The following is a 12838-nucleotide window of genomic DNA, read 5'->3' on the forward strand; positions in this document are numbered from 1 at the left end:
GAGAGGTATAAACTTTCCTTCTTCTAAACCACTCTCCACTACATAGGTATGTAAGAGAGGTCCCTAATTCACAAGACAGCGTAAATACATAAAAACCACAAGAACCTTGTCCAAATGCAACCGTCACTGTGTTAAAAAAAACAAATTCTTAAAAATACCCTGTGAAGTCACAGATGTAGAAAAGCCACCACGTGGAAATCAGTGAAAAATATGTGCAAAACAAGGTAGTACCTCACGTGCGCAACACCATAGCGGGCTGACACTGGTTGAAATATCGCCAGTTATGCGACGTTTATCATCACAGGTTACTACCTTGAACAACAAAACTGAAAAAGTGTACCAGAAAAAATGTATCAAAAAGGTGAACGTATGTGAAGACCTCACACACTTCAGTCCCAAATTAAAATTGAGATCGATCCATAGCAACCATACTTTTATTCTCAGCTCGTGGATCAATTCAAAAATAAAAACGTGCTGTATGTTAACAGACCAAATAACGTTGGGCCGACATGTTTCATTGCCTTTCTCTCATGGCAATTTCTTCAGGGCACCAGGACTTCGTCCACCTTATCTGAACACTTGTTGCGAACTATAAGTGACCGATGTTAGCCTAGGTGTCTCGTACCAGCTAAACACCGCGTCACACAGACACTGCTATTTTTACAGTGATCCTGTCTCTCAGAGCATTTACATTGTCATGATTTGCATATCAATAGCGAGCAGAGCTTCGTCTCAACCGCGCTAAGGTACGAGAGACCTAGGCTAACATCGGTCACTGATAGTTCGCAACAAGTGTTCAGATAAGGTGGACGAAGTCCTGGTGCCCTGAAGAAATTGCCATGAGAGAAAGGCAATGAAACATGTCGGCCCAACGTTTTTTGATCTGTTAACATACAGCACGTTTGTATTTTTGAATTGATCCACGAGCTGAGAATAAAAGTATGGTTGCTATTGATCGATCTCAATTTTAATTTGGGACTGAAGTGTGTGAGGTCTTCACAAATGTTCACCTTTTTGATTAATTTTTTCTGGTACACTTTTTCAGTTTTGTTGTTCAAGGTAGTAACCTGTGATGATAAACGTGGAAATAACTGGCGATATTTCAACCGGTGTCAGCCCGCTGTGGTGTTGCGTACGTGAGGTACTACCTTGTTTTGCACATATTTTTCACTGATTTCCACGTGGTGGCTTTTCTACATCTGTGATTTCACAGGGTATTTTTAAGAATTTGGTTTTTTTTAACACAGTGACTTGCATTTGGACAAGGTTCTTGTGGTTTTTATGTATTTACGGTGTCTTGTGAATTAGGGACCTCTCTTACATACCTATGTGGTGGAGAGTGGTTTAGAAGAAGGAAAGTTTATACCTCTCAGTCCCTTACACAAAGCGTTTAATAAGTGACCGTATTAATAGATTGGGTCACTTTTGTTGTAGTATCTATTTACACGGTAGCTTTTCTTTACAAACAGTATCATGCCAACTACGACTACCACCTTAGGGTATTATAATCTAGTCACATGGAATGTACGTGGGTTGGGGGCAATACAGAAGAAACATTGCATACACGCTTATCTCCTCCGGCGTAAAGCACACATAGTGTTTTTACAGGAATCCCACTTAACAGAATCGGAAAAGGTAAAAACACGCAAAAAATGGCGGGGACATATGTACTCCACTAACTACTCGGCGTTCGCCAGGGAAGCGACTATCTGGGTACGTCATGGGGTCCCCTTTCTGGAATTGGAACGTCGAGTTGATGACCAAGGGAGGTACATATTATTGAAGGGTAGTGTATACACCCCTAACTTTGAACTGGATCGTTTCCTATGCCGCCTGGGTACTGCACTGGCGGACTGGGATGGTATCCCCTGGGTGCTGGGGGGAGACTGGAATGCTGTGTTGGATGTTACTCTAGATAGATCCCACCCCCACCCCTTAACTGCGCAAATACTACTAAGTTGTCTGCACTGATTGCTACCTGGGTGGATGGCTGGACACTGGCGGACGTATGGAGATGTCTATATCCTAACCACAAGGAGTACTCATTCTTCTCCCCAGTGCATGGTCTCCACACTAGAATCAATAGATTTCTCTGCTCTCGATCCACTATCACGCAGGTCTGCCAAGCTACTTACCTAGCTAAAACCTTCTCAGACCACAACCCCCTAGAGCTTACACTTACACGCTTACGCTATAAGAGGACGCTCCTTTCCAGACAGCCCTCTCTACCACCATTACTAATTATCTAGCGGAAAATTGGAACACAGCCTCTTCTAACTTAATCGAATGGGATGCGCTCAAGGTGGTAGTACGGGGGGCCTCGATAGGACAATTGGTGGGGGCTCTCCAGGAATCGGACCAACGATTACACGAAGTTGAGCAACGGATGACTACACTGGAACAGGAAGCTGTGACTGACCCTGATAAACAAACGGAACTACAGACCGCCCATATTGAACACGCTGAAACACTAGAAACACTACGGGTAATTGATCAGAGGGCATTCCTTCAACGTAAACACACAGAAGCAGACAGGTCTGGTACACTTCTTGCCCGCATAGTTCGGGATAGGCCCGACCCTCCGGTAATAACTAGCATCCGTACAACCCATGGCAATATTGTCCACACCCAGCGGGACATCAACCTAGCCTTCCAGGACTATCTTACTACACTATATGCTACGCCCCCACCTGTCGAAAACTCCTCTATCGTAGAATTCCTGCGGGATTTACCCATGCCGGTACTTCCCGAAGAGACACAAGCGGGAATAGATGGTCCCATAACACAACAAGAGATATGAGTTGCGATAAAAGATATAAATCGCAATAAAACACCTGGGATTGACGGGCTACCCATTGAATTTTACCACACGTATTCGGAGGTATTGGTGCCTGCACTAGAAGCAGTATATAATACAGCCTTCGCGGAAGGCCACTTACCACACTCTACCATGCAAGCATTGGTCATATCCTTACCCAAACCAGGACGTGAAAGCCTAATTATAGGCCCTTCTCCTTACTTGCGACGGAGTATAAAATCTTAAGTAAGGCTCTTGCCAATCGTATACAGCCCTCCCTCAATACACTCATACATAGCGATCAGTGCGGGTTCCTGCCGAATCGTAGAACGTCTCTCAACACCAGGCGACTGCATTATGTGATGGAGGCCACTCCGCAGGCTCATCAGTCGGCGGGTTGCATCGCCCTAGACCTCCGTCAGGCCTTTGATTCTCTTTCCTGGGAATTTATGTTCGCAACCCTTCAAAGATTTGGATTCCCAGACACATACCTTAAATGGGTACGCCTTCTCTATACAGCCCCTACGGCCCGGGCCCGCAGGGGTCGCTACATCTCTAATCAATACCCTATTCACAAGGGCACACGACAGGGTTGTCCGTTATCGCCATTATTATTTGTTCTCGCACTAGAACCTTTAGCGATAGCACTCAGAAGGTCGGTAGACTGGCTTGGTATACCGATCAATGGAGTTACCCACCTGACCTCCATCTACGCGAACGATATCCTGTTGTATTTACGGGACCTGTCAGCCGAAAATGCTCCCTTACCTGACATCTTCGACACCTTTGAGCGCCTCTCGGGTCTGGCTATAAACCCGGAGAAATCTGTGGCCTATTTTTTCAGGGATAGACCATGTCCGGATACCCTGGCGACTATACCTTGACAGTGGCACCCACCACCTTTAACCTCTTGAGTGCCCATGACGAGCTGGTCTCGTCATGGGCCGCGGTTGCGCTGTGCCCATGACGAGACCAGCTCGTCATAAACCCCGCCCGCTAATGCAACGGCCGGCACAGGGCGGGGAAAGGGGCGGGCACTCAAGGGGTTAAATACTTAGGTATCCAAGTCTATAGAACACAGGCGGATCAGATAGACGGTAATATCACGCGAGCCATAACTGGTCTCCGGGCCAGTGTAGCCTTCTGGGCCTCCCTACCGCTCTCAGTAATGGGAGGGGTTGCCATCTCTAAGATGGTGATGCTCCCTCGCCTATTATACTACTTTGTCAACCTACCGGTCATAATCCCACAGTCTACCTTTAAAACATTAAACACCTTATTGGTGGATCTTATCTGGGGCAAGGGTCGCAGACGTATCAGCCTGCGGAAACTTCAACTTGAGAGCAGAGGTGGGGGTCTGGGAGTTCCCGACTTCTGTGCCTACTACTATGCTAGTCAGCTCCAGTGGCTATCTTATTGGACCGCAGGGAGACAATTACAGGAAATCGGGTACTCATCGGGGGAGTTGGACCGGGGGATGCTACACTCCCTGCTTTTGCCCAAGGTTAAGATCCCCACGGACAGTCCCCCCCTTTTGAATACCGCCTTACAATGCTGGAGGAAGGCATTGACATACACTTCCATGGCGATTCCTTACCCACCGAACATCCCTCTTTTAGGTATCCCCACACCACAGGGTAGGCTAGCGAAGACCAGTATACAGGATTGGATGGATGCCGGAGTAGAGGACATTGGAGCGTTCTTTACTGACGGACACTTGATGGACCACGACACCTTTTTACAGACCACAGGCGCATCGCCACGATTATATTTATTGCACGCCACTATATCCCACTACATAAAGAACACATGGGCACCGCAGCGCAGTGAACCCCAGCAGCACAACCTAGTACATCTTTTATATCACATGGGGAAGGGGGGACATTTGGTTCATTGGTTATACACAGCAATACGGACGCACGCTGCAATCACGCTTACTTCACTAAGAGAGCAATGGTCCGGGGACTCTAACACGGAGATTACCGATAAGGCTTGGCAGTGCATGCTAGAACACCCCAAAAGAGTTTCCCGCAATGCCAAACTAAAATTCATCCAGACCATGATCTTACATCGGGCATATCTCACCCCCATGCGGATCCATCGTATGTTTCCTGATGCCTCACACAATTGCCCCCGCTGTAAAGGGGATGAGGCGGACTTCCTCCATATGCTGTGGTCTTGTCCACATCTCCGGAACTACTGGGAGGGAATTCGCCAAGCTCTAGGCGAAACCACACAAACCCTTATATCAGATGACGCCCTGAACTGCCTTATGATCCTCCGCAAACGCTCAAGAGTCCAGAAAGTACGACAGAGATTCATAGACCTAGCTCTCATTTTAGCGGTAAGAACTCTTACTATGAGGTGGAAGTCCCCCAGATGTCCAGCGTTATCCAGTTGGCAAGCTGACATGATACAATGGGGAAAGGCAGAAGGGGCGACACTTTGGAGGGAGGAGGAGAAGGGGCTTCGGAAGCAGCCCATCTCAATGGACTGGGAGGCAATGCTACACGAATTTGAATCACTTGACTTATTGCCCCCTCCGGGTACTCAAGTTTTGTAGGCACTTAGAGAGAATAGGTGACTATCCCACAGTAGGCCTTAAGATTGTGACCCATACATTGCATTGCATGATTACCGAGTGCCAGTTTGTGCTACCCTGTTAGTACTCCCCTTTGAGGTCCTACTGGACATAGAAAATACAGAACGACCAGGAGTGGGAGGGTTAGGGTGGGAAGGGACATAGTTGAATTTGTTATCTATGTTAACTGGAAAAAGTAATAACACTATGCTACTCATTTATTTGCCATTACTGCAGTGGGCCGCTATACGTGAGGTCACCAGACCTTATTAATACCCCTTTTTCAGCCTAATGGAGGGAGGGGGGAAAAGATGGTAATTTCGTGAAGTATTTATGCTGCATCCATGGTAAGAGGAAAATGACTGTCTCTATGTACATTTTCACTGCATTGGATTTGATATGATGGTATCTAAATAAAGTGTGTTACAAAAATAATTTATATTGAAGTTGCTTCCTATGATGAGAGCTGGGTGAATGTTGCATGTTAGCTGGAGGGGAGTTTTTGATATAATTTGAATATGTGTCCTGTGACGTCAGTAGAACAGGTGTTCTAAGATGTACGTTTGATGTGTGGCTAATGACTTATGTTGGATAGTTGCTATATTAATGGTGTTTGGTGACTGTTACACGATGTGTGCTGAATGTTTCTCATGATGTTCATTTGCTTGGTATTGTATAAGTGTTTTAGTTGTTTAGTTATTTCATAATATGAGCGAAAAGGTGCATCATGAAGTACTTTGCATTGCTTCTTCACATTGTTAGGTGAATGGGTGATATTTGATGTGAGTTGGATCGATGTTCCTTCATGTGAGTTGGATGTTCATTTCTTGAATGGGTGTTCCATGATGTGAGTTGCACATGCGCTTCACAATATTATCTGCATAAGTGACCTATAATGTGAGTTACACAGCTGTCAAATTAGGTAGGTTAAAAGTTTGTCCAAAGAAGTATATTGGATGAGCATTTTATTAGACTAGTTGCATGGATGCTCTATCATTTATATGGTAAGGTGTCCCACTAAGTGAGTTAGATGGTTGTTCCATGGTGTAAACTGGAGGGATATTCTATGATGTGAGTTGGATGACGGTTTTACCTTTAACAGTGAATGGTTGTACAATGAGATGACTTGCAAGTGTGTTCTTTCACAGGTTGTGCTCATAGTGGATCAGTGTACACAAACGTGCTTGCTGCAAACTTTCAATTCTCCTCCGTGTAAGCTGGCTATTCCCTCTCGGACAAATCAGACTCCCTCGGACATACCAGACTACATGTATGCCATTCTCGTCCTGCCTGAAACCTATGCACCTAGTGGGTAGGGACGTTCCTTGCCCCATTCACTTTGCCCAGATTAAGGTTCCACTTGCCTTGGTGAAAACCACCCATCTCCATTGGTAGGAGCATTCCAGTGCGGCTCCTCCACCCAACACTGCTCGATACTGGCACCGCCATGCCCACAGACCCCACTGGGTTCACGGATAGTCCACATGAGACCCACCCGTAATAGGTACCCAGTGCGGTCACACCGTTCGCACCGCCCTAACCTGCTCAAGGTTCATGTGACCTCAGTGACAGAGTCACAGTGACTGGATCACTGTTGCTCCAGGGTGTGCTGCTTCGTAGGCCTGCCCGCAAGACTGGAGATGAACTTCAGTATGGATTGTGGTGGACAGGCCTTCAAGGTTAACCCACAATTGACACCACTAGGGTACACCTGCTTGTACTAAGACATCAAGCTTTCTAAGGTCTAGTGGGGCCTTCTAAGGTCTAGCATGGGAATATGCTCCCTCAGTAGAGTGGTCTGGTGGACTGGTCATGAAGGCTGAACCCAGTTCCCCAGTTCCAAATTCGACAGTTCTGGCCATAGTGCCACATCCTCCCCCCCACTGAACACCATACTGCCCTACTGAGAGAAACTCGCACTGCCTTCAGCTACAACCTAATTGTGCCCGCTATAAACACTTGGATGTGGCTCAATTCAAATTATGCACTTGATAAGAGTAATATGCTGCCTAAAAAATAAATAAAAGCAACCACTCATAGGAATGCAAGATTAAGTAAAGCATGTGAAATGTAAGCAGAAACAACATGGTTACCTTAACGATCTCTCACTTACTATTCAGAAATCAGCGAGTTGTTTTACCTGAAAAGTTAAGGACATGACTACAGGGCACTGAAGGGAACCTTTTCAATGTCCATTGCTTATATCCTTACAAAACGTAAGCAGTATGGTTTAAAAAGACCACATCCATAAACACAGAGCCATGGTACACATTTTGTTTTCCAATCCACCAATCACCCAGGTATTGCAGTACCTCCAGGAATGGTGTACTTCCCCACCTGGAGACAACAATGCTGTTCAAAGAAAGACTAGAAAACAAAAGTAGCGCTTCAATGGCAAACACTGTAAAGTGAGGCTGATGTATTTGGATGTGAACAAAACCAATCTGGCCACTTTGCAACCACTCTGTCTTGCTTTATTTAGTTATGTATTTATTTTTTCATATTTAAAACCTTCTATTTCGCTCAATCTCGCTGCACTTTGGAATAGAAAAATGTCAGAAAAAGGGCATTTCCTGCAAAAGTGTTTTTCTTTTTTGGATCCATTTCACAGGGAAGCAACTAAATGAAAGAAGGAAAGAGGTTGTGAACCGTTTCTTCAAGTTACGGTTTTCAGTAAGTGAGGAGCAAGACAGAAAGAGAGGGGATAATAGGAAGGGGGGGGGGCAGCTGCCAGCACAAAAAGAAGAGGACATTACCCGAGTCCTATTTGCCCGTCCCCGAAAGCAAGCCGAGCCTTATCTGAATGCCTTTGTCCGCCCCCAAAATAGTGCCACCTGGGGCGGACCGCCCCCCCTAGCTACGCCACTGCTGGTATGCTCCAGGCTCACAATAGCTTTAATTTGTTGGGAGGTCCTAAGTGTGGCCGCCACTGACATCCCCATTTCTCACTACTGCTGCATGATTGAGAATTGGTCAACTCCTCAGGCCTGGTTTCTTTCATTTGCCCCTCTTTTGGTGTCTTGGCTTGGGTACTCTGTCATCTTTGTAGCTGCCTAGCATGTCTTTCTTTTCCGCCCAGACCCATTCTTCGCTGAGCACAGTGAAAAGGAGTTTCTGTCTGCCATTGATGACCTTCAACTTGGTGGGGAAGAGGAGCATGTACCTCATGTTCATTTTATGTAGCTTCACTTTGAGAGCCCAAAGGAGTTTTGTTGCTGCTGGATCACTTAAGTGTAATCGGAAAATAGGAGGAGCCTGGTGTTGTCAACTTCACTGGGGCCCAGTATGTGTGCCTTGTGTAGTAATAGGTCTCGGCCCTTGAAGTGTTGCCATTGGGCTACAATGGTTCTGGGAGGAGTGCCTTGTTTGGGGGCCAGGGAAGCTACTTTGTGAGCTCTTTCTACAGTAAAGTAGTTGGACAATCCTTCCTGTGCAATGCTGTCTTTCATCCAGCAAACCAGGTAGTTTTCCATACCCTTCCCCTCTTTACCGTCAAGTAATCCGAAAGTCCAGTTGGGCCGCGACCATCATTTAGCATCTTCAGCCTGAGATGTAAGGACCTTAGTTCGTTTGATCATGTCGGCCATGTTGGTTTTGTGTACGCCATTTCGAGGGCTAGTTCGGCCATGTTAGCGCCTTTGATACTCTTTCTGCTAGTTTCTTCTGATCAACTCTGAGCAAGTTTAGGTACACAGCAACTCTACGTATTTTGGTTTCTATATTTGAGTTAGTAGCTTTCAAAGCCAGTACTGGGTCGAGTTTATTACTATTTACCGCATAGGGTAGTACATCCTGTGTCTGGGTTTCAACTGGGTAGATGCTGCTCAGCTGTGGCTCAGGTGTGTTCAAGCTGTTTCTAACCTTTGCTAGTGGCATGTTGTCTACTGTCGCTGCATGCGGTGCAGGTAATTAATGAAATTATCAGGGTTGTTTGCCTGAGGTACACGACGATTCCTTCCACTTGGATTATGGATAGAACCTAGTCTCCTGCTCCCTCCCCCTAAACGCACACTTCCATATCTGTTTTGGGATCTGTTAAGGGGGTGAGACTTTAGTCCATTGTCTGTGCTTGAATAGATGCTGGTGGGGCTTTGATAATTGCGCCTGGCTACAACAAATATCCTCGCTTTCCGGTGTGCTTGCTGGTGTACGTGCAGTCCTGTGTTTACTATCCAGCATTGCATTGTCATATATTAGCAGAATACCTATTCATTTTTTCAGTTGCCTTATTTATAATGAAGTTCTCGGACCTCAATTCTTGCCATCTCTGTTAAAGTTCACAGGAATAAGGCCAACACAGCATCAAGTATGAACAGCTGCTCGTAACTCCCAGTCTCCAACTGATCATTAATGACACCTGGGGATTCCATGTGTCATCAATGATGTAGACTGTGGAATACCTACACGCAACTAAGTAGTAATAATAAAAGATAGACACAACAATCTCGCAGCGTGACTTAACTATAATGCGCGCCATGGCTCGGGCCTGCCTCTCACAGATGGGATGTTCCCACACGCTCTCTGTTCTAAGCACCTAACGTCCCTGCCACACATACCTCAGGCAAAGTCAGACTCACTGTAGCCACCACAGTCCTTCTTTCCTATGTTGCATATGCTCTCTGGCCTCCTTGGGTAACCAGTGCTCTTGCCAATCCTAAAATTAAATAAACATCCTGGCCGCGGGCGGCGTCGCACGGCACTGCTCAGAAAAGACCTATAGGGGCAAGGTCTCGAATTTACGGCGCGAGTGAGTTGCGTCACCTCTTCTGTGACGTCAGCCGAGTTGAACGCGTCACATGGTTTCACCACGGAAGGGCCTTCCTCACCCACAGCTCTACCGCCTCAACTGCGTCACCGCAGGCCCTGCCACGCACGAAGGTTCGATGTAGGAGTCTGCGCCGTTCACAAGTGAGGTCTCACCTCGGTTTCTGTGGTTCTCGCAGGTTGGCCATCACCTGCTACTGTTGCTAGCCGCATAGGAGGCTTGAGAAGTAGAACCGACACTTCGGACATCAGCGGCAAGTCGTCGGAGGGCCCAACCAGATCAGAATAGGATGTGGCGATACGACCAGAGTTGTAGACCTTGGTAACGGGTTCGTATCTCGGATACGGCTTAATATCCTAAGATTCTGAGCAAATTCACTTGTATTCATTCTTTCCATGGCCTTAAAAATAAATCTGAGCTCGTGCGCATGCAATTTGCGCCAATGCCTGTGGGTCGAGTTGGTGGTATATAACGAAAACACAAAACTATATAAAAAGAAAAATATTAATTTAAACACTTTTGGCTGTTATTTAGCTGACTGTCGCTCTAGTCTTTCCTCGCCTGTTAATTAGCCAGGCTCAGCGTTGCTCGACTGTGCTTCCCAGCGTCTGCCTCTCCAACAATAGGATTTAGTGCTCAGTGGGTCGGAGGGGGGTGGTAGGTTAAATACAGAAAGTAGTCGGATGTGGAGTTGCCTCTAAGTGAGCCACGAGTTTATACATATCTCAGTCCATCAGCATCAGACCCCCTCCACAACCCCCGGTAGCCTTTGGCCTTAACTGCACTTACACGCTCATTGTTATAGAGACATGTCACACTGGAAGGTCTGTCTCATCGGTGATGCTCTTTTTCCATTCCTTAACATTCCATTACCTCCCCTGATGCTTTTGCTCTATATGTTTGGCCACAGTGAAAACTCTTGATAAGGAATAAGAATAGTGTAGTGTCCTTACCAGATCCTTTAAACTCCTCTCCTCCTCATCTTGCATTATTTTATTGATGTCGAGCGCCAAGTTCTAAATAAAGTGAATATCATTAGATTATTTTTGCATAATTTCAGTGAGAAACAGTCCCCAGTAGGAGGTGAATTCCAGAATGGACAGTGTATTTTAAGGGCTAGTAGTAAATCCACAGTAATGTGCTCAGTGACGATTAAACTAAAGGAAGCTTTCAATAGCAACTAAACATTAATAAGGGAAAGTATGAGGTCTTGGAGGCATAGAAACATATGTGAAACCATTCTTGAGAGTAAGTGAAGTAATGGGTCCTGAGCTCACCCCACTACATTCCCTGCTGAGTAACGTAATTATATAATGGTCTTTACAGGTGAGCAGAGTTGGATCTCTATGAGCTATCGTGCAACACGTGATTCGAGATTTCCATAAACTAGATAGTAATGCTATGCATGTATCCCACAATCCCAAACATTGTCAGAAAAAACATTTAATGATGGATGCCCTATTGACATCAGCCAGTGATGGATTTCTCTTATCTGCTCAACCTTGAGGTTTCTTTTCTTTGTCAAGTCAACATCAGGTGAAGGACACCCATATCAGAAGAGGGGCCGCAGCCTTCAAAAAAATGATCCTTGCCTTTCCTCACATTCCTTTTATAACATCACTCAAGTTACTGTTTGTTTACATTTTACATGTACCTTTTAAATTTACATTTGCATTTCTTTTCCCATGCCCCTTTCTTTTGTGAACTTCTCTGGGAAGTCGTTATGCCATGAGCGTCATATTTTCATTTATTTTTTCATCACTCTGCATTTTTGCAATCATTATGTCCTAACACATTCCACTTCCATTGGTCGAAATCACTCTTTACAGATTTTTATTTATTTATTTAAATAAGTAAAATATACAAAAGGGCATGATTTGAAATCCAGTAATAAAACTCATAACATTGTAAGAAGCCAAGCGACTTCCAAAGTTCGATTTTATAAACTGAAGAGTCACAGAAATTTCAAAGTACATAGAGAATCGGAAATAGATCTCAGTGGATGCAGAGGGAATGCAGTCAGTGCATATCAGGAGAATAGTAAGGTAGCATGCCACATGGGTAACTAAAGTTTGAAGTCTAGAATCAGAGACATTTATTTGATAGCTGAGCAGTCATGGCTCTTACCAGATAATTAAGATAGCATATCTTTCTCCTCAACAGTGGCTGTGATAAATCCTTCCTGATATTGAAAGGAAGCTGCTATTTACCAGATTTAAAGATGAGGGCATATCAGTAGGTAACTTTGTAAATCAGGTATTGCTATATTTGTGAAAATGTATTGGATACAGACATGCCTTAATCATAAGAGATACCCTGGGATGTCCTAGTCCTCAAGGTAAGTGTGATGCCGCCATCTCATAAAAAGTATAGGGGGGGTGTCTTGATGTCTTTCCTACACAAAGAGTGAGGGGATCCAATGCCAGTGAAGACAATGGAAGAATAGGAGGCTATAATCCATCCAATTGGTGGATATTGGGGTGGGTGGAGGGGCACCTGTGGTTATCTGAGTATGGTAAGGGTCTTTACCTCTGTTCTGTTATGGTGGTTGCCTTGTTATATTGCACCTCTGCAAGTAAATTGTATCTCCTTGTATGTCTTCTCATAAAGGGGAATAGGGAGACCTGTGCTGAATACCACTTAGAGTGGGGATTCTACTCTACTGTCCTTCTTTGAAGAGGAGATCTCTTTGCCT

The 12838-nt window shown here is 45.3% G+C and overlaps 1 protein-coding gene and 1 long non-coding RNA gene across 4 annotated transcripts in view; one reads left to right on the forward strand and one right to left on the reverse strand.

Moving 5' to 3' along the window:
• Positions 1-12838, reverse strand: part of LOC146776322 (polycystin-1-like protein 2) — a 508528-nt gene that overhangs the window by 463441 nt on the left and 32249 nt on the right. For 2 of the 3 annotated variants that reach the window (XM_085637374.1, XM_085637373.1), the window contains exon 1: positions 9935-10071. Coding sequence is in view for 1 of the 3 variants with exons in the window: in XM_085637372.1 (XP_085493498.1) it covers positions 11097-11159 (63 nt within the window). In the remaining 2 variants the exon portion in view is untranslated. Of the gene's footprint in view, positions 1-9934; positions 10072-11096; positions 11160-12838 lie in introns of those variants that run through there. The other variant, XM_085637372.1, reaches the window with a different exon arrangement.
• LOC146776324 (uncharacterized) overlaps positions 10241-12838 on the forward strand; it is a 44029-nt gene continuing 41431 nt past the window's right edge. The window contains exon 1 of the long non-coding RNA XR_014971958.1: positions 10241-10471. This is a non-coding gene — a long non-coding RNA (uncharacterized LOC146776324). The remainder of the gene's footprint in view (positions 10472-12838) is intronic.

Source organism: Triturus cristatus, chromosome 12 (assembly GCF_964204655.1).
Source record: "Triturus cristatus chromosome 12, aTriCri1.1, whole genome shotgun sequence".
Classification (NCBI taxonomy): Eukaryota; Metazoa; Chordata; class Amphibia; order Caudata; family Salamandridae; genus Triturus; species Triturus cristatus.